The sequence below is a fragment of the Labrus bergylta genome, chromosome 1 (genome assembly GCF_963930695.1).
Source record: "Labrus bergylta chromosome 1, fLabBer1.1, whole genome shotgun sequence".
NCBI lineage: Eukaryota > Metazoa > Chordata > Actinopteri > Labriformes > Labridae > Labrus > Labrus bergylta.
In genome coordinates, this window is record NC_089195.1 from 20,124,550 (window position 1) to 20,150,483 (window position 25,934).

At 41.0% G+C, this 25,934-nt stretch overlaps 1 protein-coding gene across 1 annotated transcript in view; it reads right to left on the bottom strand.

Annotated features, from left to right (window-relative positions):
• The window catches only part of myo15ab (myosin XVAb), a 50,310-nt gene extending 42,865 nt beyond the window's left edge, over nucleotides 1-7,445 (bottom strand). The window contains 11 exon segments of the mRNA XM_065963557.1: nucleotides 578-652; nucleotides 1,484-1,593; nucleotides 1,711-1,774; nucleotides 2,138-2,220; nucleotides 2,498-2,891; nucleotides 3,745-3,986; nucleotides 4,086-4,283; nucleotides 5,560-5,877; nucleotides 6,015-6,134; nucleotides 6,255-6,424; nucleotides 7,145-7,445. Of these exon segments, the coding sequence (XP_065819629.1) occupies nucleotides 578-652; nucleotides 1,484-1,593; nucleotides 1,711-1,774; nucleotides 2,138-2,220; nucleotides 2,498-2,891; nucleotides 3,745-3,986; nucleotides 4,086-4,283; nucleotides 5,560-5,877; nucleotides 6,015-6,134; nucleotides 6,255-6,424; nucleotides 7,145-7,445 (2,075 nt within the window).
• Between the last annotated feature and the right edge of the window lie 18,489 nt (nucleotides 7,446-25,934).

Below are 25,934 nucleotides of genomic sequence, written 5' to 3' on the forward strand. Positions count from 1 at the left end.
GAGAACACAACGAGAACAATTTGAACAAAAGTGGGAAAAATGGACGATGTACAGATCCCAGAGAAATGACACCATTAGTGAAAATGTTAGTGGATAGACAAATATATGTTTGTGACTGTAAAAATAAGATGTGTAAACTCCAACAGTGCTGTTATTTTATTTGTTTCTAATTTTGCTTAATTTTTTGCATGTGTAAAATGTTTGAGAAAATGCAATAGAAGAGAGTTAAAAAAAGAAGTTCAAGTATAATGAATGATATAATAGGTGAAACTAAACCTAAATTTCAGTGAATAAATATATACATTCTGCATTTAAACTGCATTTAAAAGTCTTCATTTATTCAGATGTTGTGAAGTGTCATCGTATGATTCTCTTGCAATACATGTAACATGATATTATCTTTTTTGTGGACACGCACTGTATCGTATAGCAGTGCCTTGCATCAAATTGTGAGTTACTGGCGATTTCCACCCCTTGTTGTTGTTTATAACAATTCCAAATAGTTAAAACAAACTTTAATTTGAAGGCCTTATTTTGCAAAAAAGATACAATCTTCAACAGTTACAGGATTTCATACCTGATCACAATACACTGATCCTTTTTGGCATCCATCATGGTAGTATATGAGAGATTAGCAATGGCAAAAAGATGACTGAAACACAAAAGAATACATTTCAAATATATTAAAACATTGAAGTTCATTGGTTGTGTGTTTTGTGTGTGTGTTTGTTTTCCTGTGTGTGTGTGTGTGTGTGTGTGTGTGTGTGTGTGTGTGTGTGTGTGTGTGTGTTTTCCTGTGTGTGAAGTGGCACTGAAATCCATAACCAAACTCTCCCTTGGCAACAGACCAACAGCAGTGTAATAGGAGCCTCTTACGAACACCTGAGAGTGCTGACATTTACACCTTTTTTAACGACCAAACTGTATCTAAGAGCACAGCTTTCCACACATGTAGACCGATGAGGTACCACAGAACCATCCCACAGATGAACACACAAAGAAAAGACTTAAAGGTTATAGATAAAGGTTAGAGAGTTTTCTTGGTATATCCTTTCTAAAAGCAAAAGAAATCAATAAAACTAGTGCCCACACAAAGGCTGTGTTTGCTCCACATTGGGACTGAATTGTTTTTAAAATACAAATAGTCTCAACAAAAATTATATGGATATAAAATTGTTTTCGAATAAGTGGTCCATTAGAAAAAAATCAAAATGTTAAAAGCATGTTTTATGTTAAATTATTTTAAAGTACGTTCTCTGAATAAAAAAACACTAACTTTTCCTTTCTCTCTTATAAGAAAGAGAGAAAACTGAGTTCTGTTCCCAATGCATGGACCAAAACTTGCTGGAGGCGTTAGTTCATGCACAGATTGCCAAGATCAAAAACACACACACACACACACACACACACACACACACACACACACACACACACACACACACACACACACACACACCAATACACACACACTCCTGGGTCTTACGGAGGGTTGTCACTCAGGCCGCGGCCCTCGTACTGAAGCACCATGTCTGTGCCATAAATGTTCAGCAGCTTGTAGGGATTCACAGACACCAAGATGCTGCCTATATAAGTCTGTGTGGATGAAAAAAAGAGAAACACATTTTTTTTAAATGAGAGAAAATAAGCATTCACAACATTTGAAGATATTAGCTATTTCATTTGCTTAATTTGATTTGAAATTAGCCATACATATACAAGTTCCTGGTCGTAACGCTTCTTCAAGTTCATCAGAACTGTGGTCTCATTCAGCTCACTGAAATTAAACACAGAGGAAATTTAACTTACATGTATAGAGCACATATTGTCACACCGAAGTACGGTCCACACGTTCACATGACATTTAATTTAACTTTTTCATTTTCCCTTTGAAAACCTGCTAAAATTATGGATTGTCAAATTAAGTCTGTCTTTCCCCACTTAGGAGCATTTCTGGAAAGACATGAAAAGGCACAATGGGCCAAAAACACATACAAACAGTGTAATATTTTGCCTGTATTGACTTAGTATGCATTGAAATTAGCTCGGCTGTTCTACAATGGTGCAACCAAATGCTTGTAAGAGTGTGCCATGAATGAATGAGCTGTGAGGCTGTTTGTTAATACTGGATCTGGCTTACGGCAGCTGTGTCATGTCCTCCATTCCCTCTGCCCAGTTTTTCACCCTGTGGCCTGTTGTGGGCATGCTAAGGATAGAGTAGATCTGAACACACACACACACACACAGACAGGCAGACAGACACAAATAGTGGCTTGTAATTAGTCCAACACTGTCACGCAACAATGTCAAAGCTTGTAATCACTTGATCCAGAGCTGATTTCAAAATGCAGAAACTCAAATATTCTTGTTTGTAAACTGTACTTGAACATTTGTGTGAGCAATCCAACATCTTTATTGTATGTTCGTATTCAAAGGAAGAGATAGTTAAGGCAACCTTTTAAGACACATGTGAAAAATAGGAATTCATTAACTTTGGTACCTTGTCATACCAGCTTTGACCAGGTACTCTCTCTCTCTCAGGAGTCCAGTTTGTGTCCAGAGGCTGTCCATCCACACCTCGAGGTGAAGGTGAATATCCTTCCAACACCCCATCTTCTCTGTACATGGACCACTTTGACAGATTCTGAACCGTCCCGTGTGGTAAAACCCTCTCAGCTGCCCAAACATCTTCCCCTCCTTCCCCTCCACCACAAGCATTCCTAGCCCAGTGTCCTGAGCTAGGCCCATAGGGTGGAACCACAGCATAGCGATTATCCTCTCCCTGCAAGCCTATTGGCACCCTGTATGAGGCATAGCGAAGCTGCTGGTTTTGGATGGCATTAGACAGGCTTGGGTTGTGAAACCGACGGGTAAGAAGAGAGCCATCTGGCAACCTGTGGAAGAAATAATTATTTAAAAAAATAAGCACAAGTTTGTACAACATTTGCTAACAATTTTTTACACTGACATTGATTTTGTCTTTATCATAAAATTATTTCCAGAGGCTAAACGTAGCAACACTGATGCTTTGAGAATATAACTAAAGAAACCTAGATGGTGCAGTGCAAGTGAGAGCTCCAAGTTGTCGTAAAAAACCTTGTCAATAAAGTTATTAGCCAACTTGACACTTCCAACATCAGATACAGTGTTGTTTGTAACCAGTTCCAGTTAGAAAATGTATATAAATTATGAACCTTTATTGTGCTTTTGTAATATTTCTATGTGTCGTGATGTTGTGTGTTGACTTTAATCTGGACTTTGAGTCTGTAATAAAGTTTGGGGAAAGTGTGTAATGATTCATTGACAAATGACTATCAAAACTCTGGCATTGATATTAGGGGGTAGTGGACATTTTTTGATGTTCTCTCATATTGAAAACAACCCTAGTTGCTGCCTTAATATCTAGTTAAAAAAAGAGATAAAGCCAGAATGTCAAAGACCTGAGAGCACAGGTGGATGAGCAACAGATGAAGCTGCCTTCAAGAAAGGTAAAACAGAGAAGTAATGTAAGGAGAAAGTGAATGCAAAAGGGAGTTTTAGTTCCTAGTCTGCTATTGAATTTAGTTTCTGGACCCATTGGAACATTTTGGTCAGATGGGGCTATTGTTTCATTCACCCTTGATTAAATGTTAATGTCTAGCTTGCAGCTTGATTTCTCAATAGGTAATTCTGTGCCACACCTAGACAAGACAATAAGGTCATTCTCTGCCCTGGTTTCCTTTAATAAGGCACATTGTGGTTTCCTACCTGAACTGGAAACCTTGGAGGTCGTCTTTCTTCAGTACACGGCTAATGTTTGGAGTGGATGGTTTGGGGGCACCAGAGAATACAGAATTCTGTGACAGATTATAAAGTCCAGTAGACCGCATTGCCTGGTTGTGCCTCAGGGCAGCAGTAAGGTTAGGAGTGGATGGCTTCTGGCCTGGAATAACCAAGGAACCATCAGAGAGCTGGAATGAAGCATTGCGAAGGTTCTCATTTGCAAGAGCCTGCAGAGCAAGACAACAGGACGTTATCATCCAAAATAAGACTTTTCTAAATGTAGCTAATTATTAGCAATGAACAACTTCAATATTAAAGGTACATACTTTAGATAGGTCAGGGGCAGTTGGTTTTCGTGGGTCAATGATGATGGTTCCATCTGGCAGTGTGTAAGAGACACCCTTTAGATAAGGATTCTGCAGGGCAGCGGTTAAGTTGGGGCTTTTGGGCTTCCTTGGATCTACTATAATAGTTCCATCTGGGAGGGTGTAAGAAGCTCCTTTCAGGGCTGCGTTATTGAGAGCCTAAGGATTACAACAGTTTGTTTAATTTCAGGTCAGCACATGGGTGTTAAAGTCATTGTGGGACAGGTCCCACCCACTTTTTTAAATCATTCATTTGGACGTCCTCACTTTTAAGAAGTCATAAACATAGGGCTTTTGTTGCTTCAAACTGCACTATTTCAGAGCACCTTCAGGCAAATTCAATCCACTTTCTAACTGATAAAATGCATGAAACTCCGGACCACGTTTTACTGCTGCCATGAAATCCATTCCGTTTTTCAGTAGGAGAATACCCATATCATTGAAACTGCATATCAGGTTTCACTGCTTTTCACTGAGACGAGCTCCACATCTATTTAGATGTTGGAGAATGGTTCATCCGTAGCTCATAGCCTAGTTTTGTTTACTTACAAAGTCTCTGACTGACAGCATGCTCACTGTTGGGTAAGAAAAGTGCTAGACCCCCCCCCATTAAATTGTCCCAACCACTGTTTTATGCGTCTGACACCCATGGGTCTGTATGAGAGGTTCAACAAGTACAATTCAACAATTATGAGAAAAATTCAACTTTGTATAATTAATTAGCAATAATATGCAAACAAGTCATGAATTAATGTTAGAACTCTTGTAAGGAATGTGTGCAATTAGCAGTCTAAAGAATTACCTTTGCTAATCATTACCTTGTTACGATTTTTATCAATTCAGGCCTGCAATGTCAGTCGATGATTGTGTCATTAGCCAGGGCTTTAGCCCCTTCTAGTGGCTACTACCATACTGCAATAAAGATATACTACCCTGATGTAGACCAGCATAGGGGACGGATGGTATCTAGACAGAGATAAAGTGTATTGCAGGCTGTGTCAGTTTAAAAGGCATATAACTACTCAATTGGAGCAATGTGTTACCATATTCAGCCCAGGCAAGTGGACGTTACCCTAGCAGAAGGACTGAAGGCTGGCAGTACTAGCACTGCGATCATTACCCACAATCAGCAAACAAACTGATCTTCTTTACCCATAGACACAGTGGTCCTCTGTGTAGCCAAGTTAACAAATTATGCTTAATTGTATGTGTGTTTCTGAGTGTTTTCTTAACTTTAGACAACTCCAATAGTTTGAATTCAGTTTGCACACAATCTACTTTAGTCACCTATGAACATTCTTACACCTGTGCACCTCTACACATGTTCAATCGTGTAGATAAGAAGGGAGAAGTGAACATAAGCACAGGCACTATAGCAGATACTTGAAAAGCAAGGGTGAAACAGAGAACACATAGAGTCTGTATAATAGCTAACCTTAGCAAGGTTTGGTGAAATTGGTGTATTTGGATCTTGAACCCCTTCTGGAAGTGTGAAGGAGGCATTGCGCAGAGCAGAGTTTTGAAGGGCGCTGGAGAGGTCAGGAGAGACAGGTTTCCGTGGATCAATGATGATTGTACCATCTGGCAAAGTGTAAGATGCACTCCTAAGGTAAGGGTTTTGCAGTGCCGCTGAAAGGTTTGGGGACTTTGGTTTCTTCGGATCAATTACAATGGTACCATCAGGTAGAGAATAGGAGGCTTCACGTAGTGCTGCATTGTTTAGAGCCTTAGCCAGGTTTGGGGAGATGGGTTGCTTTATAATCAGAAACAGCCAAGCAAAAAAAAAAAGGCAAACAAAAGAAAAACCATCAGATTAGACATTCTAAACAATGAATAGATAAATGGTATCAAAAGTAGGTACATTCAAGTAAAGGATGAGTATTTGGTTACTTGTTGTCTAGGGTCGATAATGGTGCCATCAGGGAGGGTGTATGTAGCACTCCTGAGATCCTGGTTCTGTAGAGCTTTTGAGAGGTTAGGAGACATGGGCTTCTGGGGTACACGTGGGTCCTGGGACGGTCGGAGTGGTATAGGAAAATAGAGCAGTCATAAAAAATGTTTTGGTATCTATATGAGAACGAACGTTTATGTCAGGTTGTATTTATTTTGAAATGTTCATTTTGTACCTACCCTGATTACTGATCCATCAGGCAAGGTGTATGAGGCTCCACGGACTTGTTGGTTTTGCAAGGCATGTCCGAGCAATGGGGAGGAAGGTGTTTCTAGGTATGGTGACACCAAGGTTCCATCTGGCAGCCGGTAAGATGCCTGCATCATCTGCGGGTTTTGCAAGGCCCTTCCTAACATTGGTGAAGAAGGTGGCTGGGGTCTATATGGGGATTGTCTGAGTTGCATAGGTGTCTGATAAGATGCTTGGCGAAGATTTGGGTTTTGTTGAAGAGCATGGTGGAGCTGAGGGCCAGCTGGTTTATAGGGGTTACGGCGTCCCATCATAGGCGATCTTAAGTGTGAGACATTGTGCAATCCAGACCGATTTTGAAGTGCATCATAAAGCAGTGGGGCTGGGCCAGGTTCAGAAATATAATCATATGGAGTAACAATGGTTGGTCCATATGGTGAACGGAGCATTGGAGTCTGATAAGAAGCAACACCTCTCAGGGCCTCACCATGTCTCATGGCTCCAGAGAGTATTGGGGATGAAGGCACAGATGCTGTATATGGGGACTGAGGCCGTTGAAAAGGAGACAGATAGGAGGCATCTCTCACTGCCTGATTTTGCAGAGCCCCAGACAGCATAGGGGAAGAAGGGGGCATTGGCTGCTCATAGGGGGACATTGGTCTTTGTAAAGGAGAAACATAAGATGCATCATGTATAGTTTGATTTTGAAGAGCTTCAGACAACATTGGAGATGAACGGGCCATCGGCTGCTCATAAGGAGACATTGGTCTCTGCAATGCAGAAACATATGAAGCATCCCGAATAGCTTGGTTTTGCATTGCATGAGAAAGCATTGGTGATGAGGGAGCATAAGATTCTCCATATTCGGCAGCCATCTCACCTATGCCTACCATCTGGGTTGGCTGTGGACCGAGAGGCGAAGCAAAAGAGGCCTGTCGAATGGCCTGGTTTTGTAAAGCACCAGATAACATCTGCGAAGAAGGGGCACTGAACTGCTGTGGCTGGTCAGAGTAGGAATCTGCATATGGGCCAGGTGCATATGTTTCTGGTGCATAAATAGGTGAATGGGCAACTCGAGGCGACAGTAGGGGAGAGGACTGGCGAGAAAGTTGAGGAGAGAAGATTGGGGATGCAGGGTGTGGCATGTGTTTCAGGGAGAGCTGTGGAGAGGCGGGAGGCATCCTTCCTATAGACCGCTGTGCCATCAGGGGCCGACCTCGAGCCACTGGGCGAGGAGCAAACCGGCCAGATTCTCTCCTACCCAGGGGAACACGGTGGACCATATGTGGTGAGTGAAAGGGGGAAGAAAGGAGAGAGGAGTCTATTGTGAGAACAGAAGATCTATTGCTTCGAATGGAGGAGTTACGAAATGGACGCACATTTTGGGTTGGTGGGGGAACTGGTCGCCCTCGTAGACCCATAGGAGAGGGTCTGACCGTTCCTAAGGGAACATTTCCCCCCATCCTAGGCCGAGCCAATGGTGTGGGGTCCCTTAGCAATCTTGTTGAGCGCTGAGAGAGAGTAGGAGAAGACCGAGGACCTGCTGGGGATACACTACGAAGAGTTTTGGAAGGAGAGGGGGATTGTCTTCTACTAAGATGTGGAGAAAGACGGGGAGATGCATGACCAGGGGATAAAGGAGGGGAGGTTGGCCCTGGTACCTTTCTCACTCCAAATGGGCTACGGGTTGGAGTGGGAGAGGGCGGTGGACTTCTTCTTCTAATTGAAGCACGGGGTGAGGGAGGAGGAGAGCGTTGCCTCATTGATGTCCTTGGTGATGGTGGAGGACTTCGCCGGATCATGGATGCATGGGGGGAGTGAGGGGGTGAGCGTCTTCGGGCAAGTGGAGATGGCGATCTTTGAGATTGCATTCTTGGATGGGAAACGGGTGAGGCCATGGGAGAGTGAGGAGGTGGGAGCCGTCTTGACATAACAGAAGGGGGTCTTTGGGCATTAATGAACCCACTTCTCACAGATGGTTGTGGAGAAGGGCTATGTCTTTGTGGAAGTATTGGAGAAGGCAAGGGGGATGCAATGGCAGAGGGATAGTGCTGTACCTGTGGGGAGGCCATCAAAACAGAGCGGCGAGACGGAGTTGGAGAAGGTTGCATGCGCCGCCCAGCAAGGGGAGACATACCCGCTTGCTTAATAATCATTGCAGTTGGAGTAGGGATCAAACCTGGGCTGTAAGCCTGTTGATGGGAATTCATCATTGGGTCTGTCAGCATTTGCTGCTAGAAAGAACACAAAAATGAAAAAAGCTTTAACTTCTTTAAACCTCAGGGAGCGTTATATAAATATTATTTTCTAAAATGATCCTATGTCGAATGCTCTGTCAACCATACTGTGGAAAAATTCTGTAAATTGGAACATCTGCTCCAGAATTACATGTCCAATCAATTATATATTACAGTGATATTGATTTGTTGAACATTGATGAGAGATCAGGACGTATGAATGTGTACATCTATATTATACACAAGACAGAAATTTCCTTTGAAGATTAATTTGAAAAGGATATCAAGACACCTATATTAAACAGTCAATAAAATGAATTAAATAACACATTTGTATGTAATTACTTCATTCATGTAAATATACAAATTTGAATAAGATGGTAATGCATTTTCTGAAAAAGGTTATCATTATCATCCATTTACAAGGATGTATATGACCTTGATCAATGTGATTACTATAAGCAGACTATGAAAATCTCTAACAATAGTGAAAACTGTATTAGGAGCATGCCCATTTTGATCTGCAGAAGTAGCAACAAATTGGCTGTTTATAAGTCAAATACAGCAGTTTAGTTATAGAATATACATGTATTCTGTTATAAAATGGAGTACTACTGTCACTCATGTTTTGCCCTACATTTTTAAATTTCCCAAACACAAAGCAAGTTCAGGGGAAGGTGCAAGTTTGCTCTCTTAAGTACATATTTAAATTTTTAGCATTTTCACATGCTCATCCAACATTACAACTGACTAAGGTTAAAAGTAGATTAAGTTTCCTTTCTGTAAATAATTGCTACTGAAGAGTCAGGTCCTGCAAATTCAATGATACAACAGAGCTAGAATTACCTGTGGTGGATTCATTTGTGGGGGAAAGGCCTGTTGCTGTGCCATCATCATCTGCTCCTGTGGTGACATCATTTGTTGTGATATTGTCTGTTGCTGTGGTGACATCATGGGCTGGTGCATCATTTGATGCTGTGGTAGCATCAATTGTTGCTGTTGGGACAGAGTCTGCAATGGCATAATTTGAGGGGACATACTCTGTTCTTCTTGTAACATCATCTGGTGCTGTGTTAACATATGTTGCTGTGGTGACATCTGTGGGGGAATCACCATTTGTTCATGTGGGAGAAACATAGTGTGTTGTTGAGAAGACATCATCATTTGTTGTTGAGGAGACATCATTTGTTGTTGTGGTGGCATACCCATCTGTTGATGTATTGACATTATATCCCCAAGTTGCCCTTGTGCAAGAGGAATCTGGTCTTCATACTGGATATCTGACATGTCTTCAAATTCTGGATCAGGTGGCAAAGTAGGTGGAGGAGGTAGGGGCACATCTAGACGCTCTTTCCCAAATAGGCGCACTTGAGGTCTAGGAACTCTAAAAGTCATCTCCCCTCCCTGAACTCCCCCAGTATCATCCCTAAATTGATCCAATTGGTCTGCAAACTGGTCCCCATATATGCCCTGTACCTGACCCATCCCTTGCACCCCAAAGCCAAACACCTGCTGCCCTCCTTGTGGGATTCCAATGGCCTGCTGTGAGCTGAAGTCTTGGTAAGGCATGCCAGCATCACTATACCCGAGTTGGTAGTCTGTTGGAAATCCTCCTTGCATTCCAGTAGTTTCTGTGTAAGGGTTCTCAAAATAACCTGTCTGTCCATTGTCATAATAACCCCCTTTTCCATCATAGTAAAGCCCTTGGCTGTTTGCGTCATAGTAACCCTGAGCATGAGGGTCAAGAAATCCATCATCCTCTCCTCCATACATATGGCCCGCACCCATCAGGGAATAGTAGTCCAGACCCTCAGCACCATACATGGCTTGCTGATGCTGGTAATCATAGTAATCTGCTTCCTGGTTGTTATAGTATACTTGGGCAGAGGTGTATGGGTCATGGTAGTCCCCCATGCCCTCATTGTAAAGACCACCTTCATAATATTCTGAATTTGGATCATAGAGTCCTTCTTCTTCGTAGTAACCCAGGTCTTGATAGTCCACTCCCCCTGCTACATTGTCATAGTAACCAAATTGACCCTGGCTTCCATATGCAGCAGTTGCCTCATCTACATAGCCACCATAGCCATCGTTGTAGCCTCCATAACCTTGTTGTGATGAATGTCCCTGATCGTATCCATAAGCCTCCTCCCCATGCTCATAACCATTGTTATGATAACCCAAGCGATTACTTCTAGAGCTTGCTTGTCTTGTATGTGCCCTACGTCCACCCCAGCCATTGTGTCCCGCATTTCCTTTCATTTTAGTGGACAGGAAGCGCTTGGTCAGCCAGTTAGTTGCTGCTGCGACCTTACCCAACAACGCACTTCTGTTCTTGAAGTCGTCAGCCGGCTCATCACCATCCTTTTTCCTAAATAAGCCTTTAAAGAAGCCCCCCTTCTTCTCATTTGAGTCTCTTCTTCCTCCAAGACGTAGTAGCATATAGCTTGGCTTTTTCCCACCACTTGCTGCTGCCTTCTCTTTGGCCTCTTTCTCTTTTTTTATCTTTTTGCTGGCCTTGAATCTCATCATGAATCGAGAGGTGTTCTTTAGCATGGACTTGCGGCGTTTCTTCTTAGCAAGGCGGAACTTTCTCTTTCCCAGACCCAGAAACAAACGTGATGTACTTTTCAGCTTCTTCCTGCTGTTTCTTCGCCTCTTGAAGCCAGAAAACTTCATAAACATCCTGGACATGTTCTTAAGACCTTTCCTTGGAATTTCTTTAACTGGAATCTGTGGTACTTCCGCCTTCTTTTTGCCTTTCTTCTTTGCATCAGCATCATGCTTTCCTCCTTTATGGTGGTCTTTACCTTTCTTTTTGGATTTGCCATAATCCTCATCATAGTCATCCTCCTCCTCCTCTTCTTCATCTTCCTCCTCTTCGGAGTATCCCCCAGTTCTAGACTTCCCCCCTTTCCTTCCCTTAGCTCCTTTGCCCCCTCGACCCTTAGCTTTTCTGTCATCTTCTGAGTCTTCCTCTTCTTCTTCCTCTTCACTGAAATCGTCTTCTTCTTCCTCTTCATCACTCAGAAGCTCATCCTCTTCCTCCTCAGACTCAACTTTTTTCCCTTTCCCTTTGTCTTTTCCTTTTTTCTTATCATCTTTCCCCTTAGGTGGCTCCTCCTTTCCCTTCTTCCCTCCTTTCTTATCATCCTTTCCCCCTTTCTTGTCATCTTTTCCACCTTTCTTATCATCCTTGCCGGCTTTTTTGTCTTCTTTTCCTCCCTTTTTGTCATCTTTCCCTTTCTTCTCTTCCTCTTTCTTTTTATCTGGTTCAGGTTTTCCACCCTTCTTTGTGTCCTTCTTGGTGTCTTTCTTGCTAGGCATTTTAAAGAGTGGCTAGAAGTACACCATGAGCCCCCTTCGTGATGCAATGCTGTAAACATTCAAAAACCAGAAATACACAAATTTATGAAAGTCAATAATTGAGGGCTAGTTTATGTTAATCTCAATACTTTTTGATGAGATATGTTTTGAAAATATGACTGAGAGTCTGACCTTATTAAGTTTCCTTGGTTTAAATATACCTGGTATACCTTATGCTGGCACTATAGGTTGGTTCAGTATCTGTATGGGGACAGGTCCACCTGGCCAAAGCAGTTCCACACTGCTCAAGTCTGTTCCCCATGAAGGCACCTGTACAGACAAACACATCTCAAATTCAGCAAACTCTTACCCTAAACAAAAAGACATATACTGTACATACAAACACTTCCTTACACAGAATAAAATCCGGTAATCTGGAAGTAAGTAAACTTTCTACTTAGGTTATAACTCTATTTTACAGAGGCTTCACTGACTCTGTTTTAGCTGTCTATACAAATGCTTGGTTTACAAACATGAATCGTGAAATCATGAAACATTGGATTCACATAACTTTAGTCAAATTTTAAACTCCAAACCCTTCTGTAGAACTCAAAACACTACTCAGAGTTCCTGAACTATGTCTCTCAAAACCCTATCACATTTGTCAATAGTTGTATCAGTGTAAAGCTCTATTGTTAGCCTTAAGGTAAAAAGTTTAAATGTGACAGAGCCCGCTTTCTATAAGCATTAGTGTGCAGCACTAGCTCTATGATTAACCTTATCCTACTGTTGGTTTTACTAATTCCCACACAGTGTGATCCCTGAGGCATTCTGTAACACTACATACAATCATTAAAGCACACAAACAAAACATGCATTTATCATTACAACTAAAGCTCTACTCTCTATATAGTCCATCTTGTAGTTGCAGTAAAACACAAACTATTTTGGTATTATCAGCACACTTATTCATCAAGACAGCTTTCCATCATAGTCACCTCCTCATTTAATGACAAACAGTACAGAAGAGCAAGTGTAGTGGTTGCAAGAATCTCTGCAGTCTTCAATTCCTTTTTTTCCCTTGCAGGAGTTCTCTTCTTATGCAGGTTACAAAAAAGGGAAAAAGCAAACAAAAAAGACTCCAGAATAAAGTCTTTAGGTTCTTCCTTTGACCTACTCCGTCCTCTGTTTCTCACTACAACACATTCCCTCACTCAGCATAGCACTTTGTCCTCGCTGCCCTCCTCAAAGTGTGTTACAGATTGTGTATGTGTGTGTACTGTATGTGTGTGTGTGTGTGTGTGTGTGTGTGTGTGTGTGAGAGAGAGAGAGAGAGAGAGAGAGAGAGAGAGAGAGATTAAGTATGTGTGTGTGAGGGTGAAAGAGAGAAGGGCAAATGAACTGCACATTTGTGTGTGTGTGTGTGTGTGTGTGTGTGTGTGTGTATGTGTGTGTGTGTGTGTGTGTGTGTGTGTGTGTGTCTGTGCGCGTGTGTTTGCATGTGTGTAGTACATATGTGTAAGTTTCCGTGCATTTGAGGAGTACCTTGTGGCAGGTCGTAGAAGGAGTCTTAATTTGTCATCTGGCTCTACAAGTGAAACTAGAGAGCTCCAAGCGGCTGAGGGGGCGGGGCATAAATAATACAAAAGGTAGAGAGAGAGAGAGAGAAAGAAAGAGAGAGAAAGAAAGAGAGACAGACAGCGGATGCAGAAAATAAATGTGACTAGGTTACATGTCATCAATTCGATTAAATGTCCAATCTTTATCTACCTTTAATTTCTGCATAAATTATTTTTATAAAGTACGTATGCATTGGAAAAGTTTAATATGTTTAAAAATTGAATCTTACTCTTCTTTTTCCAGAGTGACATATACTATAATGTATGAACGATGAAAGGTGACACATCATTCAAATATTATTTTGAAACAGCATCAGTGTCAGCATGAGCCAAAGCAAGCAGCCAGCAATCCAAATCCGCATACGTAACGTAAATAGAAGAAGTAGAGACAAAAGAAACACCCACCTGTTAGTTATGTCATGTCATGTCTTCGCTTAGGTATCAATAACAGAGTATTGACTCTCTCAACAAACACACGCTGCCAGTGAAGGATCGGTAACAGGGCTGTGATTATTAGTGCCATCAACCAAATTATTCCTCTTCCAGAAGGAAGGAGTCGGATTGCCAGATCTGTCCTGTTACAGGGTGTAGGTGTTGGGTTGCCAGATCCTGATCTTTTGATCTTAGTGTGTAAGTCTATCTGATCATTACCAAGCAGCTGAGAGTAAATGCAGTGTATGTTTGTGCAGGTATGCACAGTGTGTTTGGGCCGAGTTATAGTACGTCCATGGGTGCTTTAATAAGATGGGAAAAAAATGAAGAAAAGAGTGTATTTTGCAGGATTTCCTCTGATTTGTCTCTACTCTTACATCTGCCTTTGATGCAGAATAAAAAGAACCAATCAAACGTGAAAAGCTCTTCAGTTGCAGCCACTCTCACTCTCTCTCATCCCAAAGCAAAAGCTGCTGGCATGTGGTCCTCCGTCTTTTGATAGAATTTGTAGCGAAGAGAGACAACAAAGAGGAACTGGGATACATGCCCGGGGAGACACAAGCAGACTTATGATAAAGGTGGACTTGATGAAGCCCATCAAAATCATTTAGGCCCTGAGGGGGAGCCCTAGACCATCTTTGTCACTTTACACACACATTCTCATGCTGGAAAGCAGGCACACATGCACGCAGGCAGGCAGGCACGCACACACAAACACATACAGCAATTTGCTGCTATCTAGTGGACCAGTACTACACCTGCAGCACTCCTAAAAGTTAGAAGTTGGTTATCTCAGGTAACGTCTGCCTGTGGGAAGTGTAAAGCATGCATAACACAAAGCAAATACACTTTGAACACTTTTAACAGTGTATAATTATTCAGTGTAGCATTTGGTGAATGGTGTGAAGATCAGGTAGCTTGCATTTACCTTGCAAGACACAGGTAGAATAACCAAAGCTTGAAGGCCAACATAGCCTACGTCTGAACTGTTTGAGTGAGGAATGTGGAGGAAAAGGGGTGGGGTGCACCGACAAACCTTACCTTTCCTTCGGATCACCAAAACATGGGAGTTGCTCACGTCACCGAGGTTCCGTAGTCACGTTTCTCCATCCTCTTGTCGGTCAAAATGAAATGTGAGGACAAAAAACCCCCCCAAAAAACCTAGAAAACTCTAAACCAATTTCATTTGAAACTGTCTCTATCTTCACGGCCAACACAGTGTCTTATGTCTGCTGCTGCTTCAAACGCCGGGCAAAAAGCAGCATGGGTCGGTCAGGGTAAAGTGTGCCACGGGGAACGGAGAATGAATATTTAACGACCGCTATTCTGTGGTGACCGGCCGGGGGGCTTGAGTTCCTCACACTCCGGGGAGAAGTGATAAGCACCGCGGGTGGGCGATATCGGTTGTAGGCCTACACGGTGATATATTTAACTGAGTAGTGGTAGCAAAAAGAAAAAACAAGCCGGTAAAAGAAGGATATATTGGAGACATAATAATTCACATGTTAACTTTAAGCCTTCACTTGTTTGTCTTGACGGTTTGAACATAAAATTAGTTTGCGTAATAAGGAAAGTTATTTTTTTTTTTTTAACAAAACTGGAAACGTCGTCGAAAAGCGGTTCCCCCTCCCTCAATACAATGAAAAATTAACTGAATTAATTGAATATGTTGAATAACTGATTAACTGCCTAATATAGGCTAAACGTAGTATAAAGGCCTACAACATTAAGTATTTGCTCTGACCTATATTTTAAAATATGTTAAAGATACTAACTAGGCTGTTTTCCCATCTTCATATAGGCTACTTAATGACATTCCGTGACACACGACCTGTTGAACCGAGCACGGCTACTTAAAAGCGATTTGATTGGTGGTTTGTATCGTCCAAAGTCCAATTGAAAATGTGGTGCAACCATAGACTGTAAATATTACAACTTGGTGCAACCTACCGAGTGATTACGTTAAATGCAATTCTTTTGAATACACTTGCCTGCAGGTTCGCCAAACACTGTAGTCACCGGGTTACTTTTGTTAAACGAGGAGCAATTATGTAAACAATCACAGTTTGCCGAATTCCAGTAATGAGAACGCTAGCGTGATTGTTTTGCCTCTGATGAAAGATAATGAAGATGATGAGGATAACTTGCAGAAGATGACTGTCTGCACATGTTTCATTTAATAGTAAGAAAGCCTAACATAAGCTTCTGCCGTGCGCTGTTTACGTCGGGCTAATGTACGAATATGCTTTAGCTGTGTAATAATAATAATATAAGCTCAACCATGAAAGCACCACAGTCATTGTTGCTGAACTGGAGTGTTTTTTTATGTCCACAAATGCTTTTTGTTGCGACGTTGATTAGGCTAGTGATTGTTGGTCTTAGTTGCTTTATACTTTTTCTATGCGTTTGTGTCGTTCATTTAACACGCGCTGTTTTCATTGTAACTTACATTTTAGTCATATTCCTTGAAATTGTTATCTTGTATTTATGTAGTGGGCATACCATAAGGTGTTGTTTTAATGGCGTCAAAATTGGATACCTGCTTTAAACAATCCAGCCCCAAGGTTTGCCTCATCTCAGCTCCCCAGCGCCGCCAAAGGGCCTGCGCAGTAAACACAGGTGTTGTCTGGAGGATGAGTCTACAAGGTTTGGGCTATGAAACATTTCCTCTCATCCGGACTGAACACGGTTAGAAAAGTGTGTCATGGCTCAAGGGGTAAATGGAGCATAACAGACGAAGGTGAGCGCTTCAATGAAAACAGAGTAAGTGTGTCTCCAAATGAGCAGTCCTTCTGTTGCCCGCCAGATGGACCCGGCTGACAGCAAAACAGCATAGAGCCAGAAACTGCTGCGTCTCCACTGGATTCACTTTTAAAAAAACCCAGACGACCTTGCCGTCTCCCCCACATGACCTACTGCTGGTCGCACGTTCCCAAGCAGGTTTTGGCTTTGATATTGAACCTACCGTTGAGAGCCACGATGCAAAACCATGCTGGTTCTTCAGAAAAATAAGCTTTTGGCCATGTATGGGCTATTTTTAGCACTGTTCCTAAAACAGTGATACACGTAGATTTCCACCAATAGGCAAATTAGCTCTGGTTTGGGTCAAGAGGCTTTATTTAGTGTTGACATCCTGCAGCTGGCAGGCAAAGTCGAGGTCAGTCTCCATCCTAACAGCTTGATTTCTAACCAAAGCAGCCTACACCACTTAATTATGTAACATGAGACAAAAATATCAAAGATTACAATTATTTAAAACACTCCTTTATCAAATAAAATTAATGTGCTATTAAAAAACTCATATTCACGGCCAGTGTTTTTCTCTCCTTCTTTTTTTTACTCAAAAGGTAATTGAGAATAAAATACTGGATTCATCTTTAATAGATTCCGTAACCAGAATAGCACCTTTCTGCCAGACTTTGCCTTTTTGTTATTTCTTTAAAATAACGGTTTCAATTTTCTTCATCTTTATTGTAGAAAAAAAAAATTCTCTTTTATGGTCACAGATAGTAAAGTATGCCATCCGTGGTAAGCCTAAAAGGTATAGAACCCCTGGGTTAAATTAATAGTGGCATCCTGTATGACGGACTGTATTGCTGTGTCTTTCTCTGTGGTTCTGCTGTTCTTGTTCAGAGCGACAGGGTATTATATTTTCTAGAAACAAGTCTTCCCTGAATGATTTGGGTTTTGTGAAGGTGGTGTTGGAAACTAGGAGCATCTGTTAGAAATCGTTGCCCTCTAACATCTGTTAGCTTAGGGCCGTGCAACAGTAAATATCTATAATACTTGACATTTTTCCAAGGGACCTGTCCAGCTCTGGACTCTGAAGCAAGTAATGGCTTCATATAGACATAAGCTCATTTTTTAAAATAAAATAAGGAAGACGGTGATGCTTCCTTAAAAGCGGGAATAGTTAACTTGAGAAACAGAATCAGAAAAGAAAAATCTTAGAGATTTGTAAAACAAAGGTGAAAATGTTGAATTAAACTGATAACAAAACAAATGCAAATCCTGGTACAATGGAAACAGAGCAAAAACCCTGGATAAATGCTTAATTTCAAATTGCTTTATCGTAGTCGTGAGCTTTCCCAATAGCAGGTGCTGCTGGTCTGACAGCAGGCAACAGATCAGTGAGCAGATCACCAACATTAGTTTTCCTCCTGAAGGAGTCAGCTGAGTCTAGAGCGGGAAACAGCTGCTCAGAGACACACTGTCTCTGCAGCCGGTCAGAGGGTGACTGTGGAAAGCTCCCACTGGGAAAGAGTAAGATCTGCGCATGTTTGTCTTTGTCTGACTGTGAAAGAGAGCTACAGGGAAAATTAAAATGCATAGATGGATAAAAAGGGGTAAATGGATAGATAGAGTGTTGGAAAGATAGGAAAACAACAGGGTACATCCATCCATATCCACTTTATGAAGGCTCCACCTGTGTAGGCCGGATAGTGGAGGATAGTGATGCTGTTGGAGTTGCAAGAATCCTGCTGTGTATCCATCAGTTTCAAATAATCCCTGCTGCTGCTCAAGCATCCTTGAATCACATGTTGAACCCCTGCCTGTTCTTAGATACACCTGTCTTATGTTGCACTCAAAAACTACAGTGAATATTTTCCAGCTACTCACAAAATGCATCTGTCTTTCATGCACAGTCAAGATTATGCTGTCCAAACAGCGCAGCAACGGTACAAGCATTGAGCTTGCCTGAAGCATCCACAGTCACCACTCTCTCACCAAGATAAGTAAAGCAAAGGTGAGTGTTCCCAAATTGGTTGTTCTGTGTACATGTTTGTGTGTTTGGATTATTTATCAGAGAATGACAGGAATGGTGTTTAAAGAGGATAAGAAGCTGCATAGTAGAACATTATTATAGGAATGTACAGTGCCAGAGTGTATTTTAGGACTTTCATGATATGTTACAGGAACTGTCCAGGAGAGAGAAGTCAAATGTTTGCATTGGGTAAAGTTGCACAGAGCCTCAAAGAGCTATTTAATCGAAGACATAATCAAAAAAGTAAAACAAGAAGACAAACTGGATGCATTGAAAAATATATCATATCTTTTATTCTGGTCCAGTATAATACACCTCCTCTATAAATAAAATATCAGGAAGGCGATATACAGAATATAAATCATGAAACATGATAACAATCTTGGACACACAACATATACAAGTGGTTTGTGTGGTGGAATTTCTGTATTTCTGTACCTATTTAGACTTAAATGTACAGACATTATTTTGTTTACTGTTCCTGTTGTCAGTCAGAGCTGATAGAGTTCAACTGTGACTAGATGACCAAGGAAAGCTTAATGTGTCAAGGGTTTCTCTCATATCTGATGTTTGGTAGACTCAGTGTCTGCTCCAAATTGTACTAGACATCACAGACTAGTTTAGGTGGGTCAATATGACCCTGACATCAATAACATCTTTTGGTTATAGGCAAAGCCTTGATTGAGGGTCTGACAGAATTGAGTTAGCAAGGTGTGCTGTTAAGTCAATCTCCTCATGAGTATTCATCTTATATATTACTTTCAACTTAAGCCAACTGAAGTCCACTGAATCATTACTGTGTGAAGTCAAGTGTTAGTAATTTCCTCAACAGCTTGCATTGCCGCTTTTGTATTGCAAAAAAAAACACACACTCAACTGCTTTTAACTGAACATCAAAACACCTGGAAGTTGCGTCGATTGGCGTACAGTAGCAGTTAGTTTACATGTACCTCGTACAGAGGCTATTTTCCTCGTAAGTGGATGGCCCCGGTTCGTCTTGTACCTACATCTCCTTTCCTGCATGTCATTCCCAAATCTCTCATCTCTGGTTTCTGACTCTATCCATCGCCTTAGCTAAATAAAGGCATAAGAAACCAAAATGTTTTGTTTTTTTAAAACATTTGATTATTAGAAAAAACAAGGTTAAGGATGAAGTAATTAATTAAACATAATTAAAGCAGAAATCAAGTATATCCTATGACTGTCTACAATGAGTGAGACGCGGAAGTCCCGCCAGCTGTACCGTTGTTGGGCCATGTTTACATCATGTTTACATTGCGTACAAAGCTATTTTTAGTCAAGGACTAGAGAAAAGAAGAATAAAATAGTTTACTCACTGCTTATTTGGATGTCACCTAAGTGTCTTTAGATCATGGTCATTCTGTGTCAATTTATGCGTAATACAAACTATGAGTAAAGCAAAGTGTGGTAACAATAGTCTGCTTACACAACAATGCAGGCCACAGGCAATTACAGCTCGAGCAAAGGAGAATTTGGTCCCCCGCATGCGCTAATGGTGCTTAATTACGGTGCGTTCTAATTGATAACTCCTTCAGGGCGAACAAAGGTAGAGAGGGCCAAAAGGGTGCCCTGTGCACAGTCTAAACACGTTCTCAAGTGCACACAGCAGCAGGAACAAATCACGAAAATTAAATCAAAAGTCTGTGGCACACTGAAAATAACTTTGCACTGTTTTTAATTGTGTGCGAACAGGTAGAGAGGGGTTGCAGGTGTGCCGCTGGAGGAGAGCGGAGGGTTCAGAATAGTGGAGGTCTCACCAAACAGCAGTGTGTTTTGGATTCATGCTGGTGCTCAAGGGCGACATTAACTGGAGCAAATAGTCGCACATTCTTCTTTTTAGTCATACCTAGCAAAGCCTGGGTATTACAGTGATTGAAATCACAACAGGAAACTAAACACACCAACAAATCTAAATCAGTTAGAGATTTCCCATATTATAATTGACTCCAGGACAAAAACACTAAAAAGATGGATCCTCAGCTGTGACTGGAAGCACCCATGAGAGTTTGCTAACCTAACTCCCAAAGGGGGGCCTGTTCCACATTCTGGGATTTAAAGCAAAGTCACAGTCCCCATGTGTTTTCAGTCCTGAATGAGGGCTCACCAGCAGGCCATATACAGAGTACTTCAGGAGTCTCGGTGAAGTGTAAGGCAGTAGTTGTTCAACATTATATACTCTGGAGTAAGACACTGAAAGCTGAACCCTAAATCATTATCAAATTGAAAATCAGAACTCTGCCTCTAGATTTCCTCTTGTCAATTCATGACACCAATCAAGCTCAAAATTGACTCTTTTGTGTAACCTAAAGTTCAGAACCCGAAGACTTTGTCTTATCATAAACTTGTGACTCTTTCATAAAGCTGGAACAAAACATTGTCTTTTGTTTGAATTCTCGTTTTCAATATCCTGAATATTTCAGGTTTATAAGGCTTTAAGTTCACAGCAGTTTCAGATCAAGGTACTGCAGGCTCCAGGGAATAGACAAGATTATCACTCACGTTGTCTTGACATTAGGCACAAGGAATCTTTATCATATTCAGAGGGCAGGAGAGTATCTCTACAGGACATGACAGCAATATTTACAGCAACATTGAGGTGATATCCCTGTGAAAATTGGCTTTTTATTCAATGTAAGGCTCACCTCACTGGATGAGATTTGATACATTAAATACACAGATAAAATGCAAATAAATCTCAGAGGCAGTGCTTTTCTTTCATCTGTACTAAATCTGTGTTAACTACAACAGAAACATTCAGCATTCTGAATCTAACCAAGGGTATATTCAGTATGTAATTTACCAGGCTACATTCAGTGTGTGGGAGAATCACTTTAAATGGCTACTAAACATAATGATACAGCTTAAAGAATTTAACATATTTTCCTCCGGGGTGTTTTGAAAACACAGCAGAGTGAGGACTTTGCTTAGTGCTGCTTTAGATCAATTCCACACTGGAGTATTTGAGAGCATGGAGATAACATCTGTCCTGGTATGCACAAACAATAAAACAGAGTTAACATGACAGCTAATGCATCTCATAAGCCTGTAAGACATACATACAGAGACATGCTGCAGTGGTGACACCTGCGACCCCAGACTTGGCACACTTGGTTGTTTAACTAATTGTGCTGCAATTTGAGACATTTATTCACATTATACTTATTATGGGGACGGTGTACAGCTGTAATTTATAATCCCTCTGCCTCGCTCTGTGCATACTGATGCTTTCCATTCTGAAGGGCTGACCATACCAGACATGCAGTAACCTCATACTCGTCTACTCACTCTCTAGAAACACTGAAGCAAAGTATTTTCTACAAGGAATATTGCTAAATGTATTTCCTTAAAATACAACATTTAGAGTACATTTGGCATTCTAATGACCCTGATGGGTAATGAATTTTAATGTGAAATTTACCATTTGGATGAGTTTGGATTATTTAGTATTTAACCTAACAGCCTGCAGTAAAACAGGAGAAAAAGAATACTACCCTCCGGTGCTCTTTATAAGCTCCTACTTAACTCTGTAAGAGCTGCAACTACCACACATAGCCAAACAAGTTTAGTTTAAAAAATACCTCTAATGAAATTTAATTTAGTGTTAACTTAAATAATGCAATAGCCAGGAGATATTTATTCCATAGTCCACAACACCGGGTTGAATAAAGATGTGAAAATCAGTCCCTAAATAACAGGAGGACAACGCAGGGGAGATCGACGACTTGGTCAACTAACTTAGCCTACTGTCAAAATGACTGAGACCCTGATATGAAGCGAGATGGTAAATGGTTATAGATATCACTCTAACAGTACATTCTTAGACTCTGCCTTTGTTGGCATGGTTTCTTTGCTCTCTTCCTCTTTATTTTTTGGAAAATTTGGTGCTTTGAAATTTAGGTTACCATTGTTCCAGTACTGGATTGAGACCCAGAAGCAAGATCACCAGGTAGGAGTGATAGTGCAAAAGCAGCCTCTACTAGTCAGAAGGGAGAATATAGGTCATCAACAGGTAGGCATGCGGCAGAGGCAAACAAGACCAGAGGGTATCGGGCAGGCAGCCAAGATACCAAAAATCTAGCTGGGTTCAAAGGCACCAACACAGGCTGGTAGATGCAGAAAACAAGGCTGCAGTTTGAGACTTACTTAGTAGTTTCAAATGTTGGGCTGATGTGGTAATGGGGTACAGGTTTGCTGACAGTTGATTCCTATTTTCCCTCCATAAAATCATTGAAGTATTATGTTTTTTGTCCTTGGTCAATATCAGTGGTCAGCCTTGATTATGTGGTAATGTGAAAGTTCTACAGTTCCAATCTTTAATCTTCCAAATCATTTCAAACTATTTTTAACTAAGAATTTAAAACTGGGGAAATGATGTCATTACTGTCTTAGAAACACCAAAAGAGCCAATGTGAGAGAGATTGAGATAGGGAGACATTACCACTGATGGTGTTTCCAAGCAACAATAAACACGCTGGCCCTGAGCCTAATGTTTGTTAGCATCAGAAAACAGACAGGTTCAATCTTTTCATCTTTCACTGAAGAACCTGTGTTGATTGTGTCTCCTCTAAAATGCTCTCATTAAGAACTATTAAGCCGTCTGATTTATTTTTGACTGACTGGAAAGCATCTCTACAGCAGATTGTAGCCTCTGTTTTGTTTACATCTCGAGGTCATACGTTATCACGTGAGATGATATGTTGCCCCTCTGGCTTAATAACTTGAATACTCTGTAATGATATTCATGTCTTGCAGCGTGCTCATAGTTGAGATTAGAGACGAGAATATCTGTGAAGTTTCTCCTTTTTCCCTTGATTTTTCTTTTAATTGGTGAGGATTTTAAAACCCCTGTAGTCTGAGTCCATCCTAATGGACACTTAAGGAGAGAAATGGCTGTGCATAAAATCACAGCATAAGATGCATGAATCACTATGAAGTACAATGTCAGACAAAGTATATTGTTCACCCCATTTTGAGACAATATTGCAGCTTTAAAATTTACATATCACTGCAACAATTCTGGAGTGAGATCCAGAGGCAGAATCAGTGGGTGGGAGTTATGAAAAAACAGCATGGTCGGAAACAGGTAGGCAGTCAGCGGAGGCAAACAGAACCAAGGGACCAGGAAGGAAGCCAAAAGTAAAAAAAAAAAAAAAAAAAACTAGAAGGGGTTAAAGTCAATTACGTCTGATCTTTACACATTTGGTATTTCTGAAGAGATCCTGCTTTATGACAGATCTTTGTCAAACAGGCATTTATAAATTGAGTTTTTCAGGTGTTTTCATGGAAGAAATTTTGTCATGTCACAGCCAGAAAGCACAAGTTTAAGAACAGACTCTAAGAATGTCTTCAGTCTATTTACCGGTAGCTGCTTCTGTGACAAATGTCTACATTGATCCTTAGTCCTATTGGTAGATAAGGATACATCAAAGTATGTTGCATCCAGCAGAGGAAAACAAATGGCTAGTCATAGGCAATGCATCCTAGTACATGCAGGCACTGTTTGCATAGCTCTGTGAACTTGGGTATCTTGGTTAGTATTGCAAAAAGGGGTGGGACAAAAAATGGATAATGGGATGCTGATGGCCGAGTGGTGAGGTATATACATGCTATATAAGGCGACTGTCATCCTCCAAGGAGGAGGCACTGGTTTAAGTCCAAACTGTTGCCCCGGTCCAGCACGTCATTCCCCACTCTCTCCAGATGTCCTACTCGATCCACTGTCCTATTTAAGTAAAGGCGAGAGCCCAAAAAAAAAATCTAAAAAAAAAGAAGTCAGATGAGGTTGCTGTCGTACCAATCGCAGAATATTAATATTTATACAAGGCTGTTGCTGTGCATCACTGAAAAACTGTAGCACCACTATTAAGCCTATTGCTTGGTTGCACTTTGCTTCTTGTTTTACTGTTTCATATTCACTAGTTATTCATTATATTCTGTTTTACAGACACCAAACAGACATGCACACACACACACACACCCCCCATAGGTGAAGGCACGGGTCTCTTTCTGCTCACTGCTGGCCCACAGGTCCCAGTTGGCCGCTCTTAAGGGTCAGTCCACCTACGCCTCTGAGTGTCAGAAATATACAGGCCATAACAATCACCAGCAAGGATACAGAGAAGAGGGAGCCACCACATGCATTTATTTTGACTAATTACTCACACATACACTACACTGCATGATTGATTAGGATAAGAATTTAGCAAAGCTATTTACACTTTCACTACACTCTGTCTTTTTCACAGCCCCCTCTGTGAGACAAGTAAATGATGAGGTATTTCCAGAAGCAGCTGGAGGAAGTCGAAGAAAAGTCAAGACACAGCTGGAGTGAGTTCACACTATTTAGGTGTGACACCTTCACTTGGTCACACACCTGCAAACACAAATTCCTGCATATCAAATCAAATCAAATCAACTTTATTTATATAGCACTTTAAACACAACATTGATTGATCCAAAGTGCTGAACATTGCAGAAACAAAGCATTAGAAAGTAACAGACAAGAATAACAACAATTCAAAAAAAAAAGAAAAAAAGCGGGTTACTGAACATTAAAAACAATTGAGTAAAAATATGTTTTAAGGCGAGTTTTAAAAACACCAATAGTGGGAGAGAGACGGATGTCTGGGGGCAAAGAGTTCCATAGTTTTGGTCCTGCAATAGAAAAGGCCCGATCCCCACTGCACCTTGTCCTCGATCTAGGCAGTGACAGACGGTTTTGTGCTAATGACCTAAGATTTTGTTTTTCAATTGAACCAGCACTACTTATTACTATACTGCTGTGTGTATTCCCTCTGTGTGTATGTACAGTATGAACATAGTTAAAGAGAGAGTTTACCAACGGTGAGAGCAGGACAAAAGTGTCAGAGTATAACATTGTGGCATGTTTATCACAAGTTTAACTATAATCGTATAGGTCAGACATTAGGAAAAAAATTCTGAAATTACTTTTGAGTAGTTGGAATTATTCTAAAAAAGTTTTATTCCCATTTGTCTTCAATTTGTTAAAATGCCCACTAACAATTTGGCACTTCCAAGGCTGCATATAACAATGTGCTGAAAGGGCACTAAGTAAGATTATTGATTTAAACTAAATCCAGGCTCTTAACATATTAAAACAAAAGTAGGCTTACAAAAAAATTCCTAATACCCTCTCCATCAAATGCCACCCTCATCTTTAAAAACCAGACATCAGGCATGTGTCAGCAATCGCTTCCAACTAACTAGAAATAGAAAGCCCTTAATGAAACGAGTATAAAATGTGAATGACATTCACACTTCCACATTCAC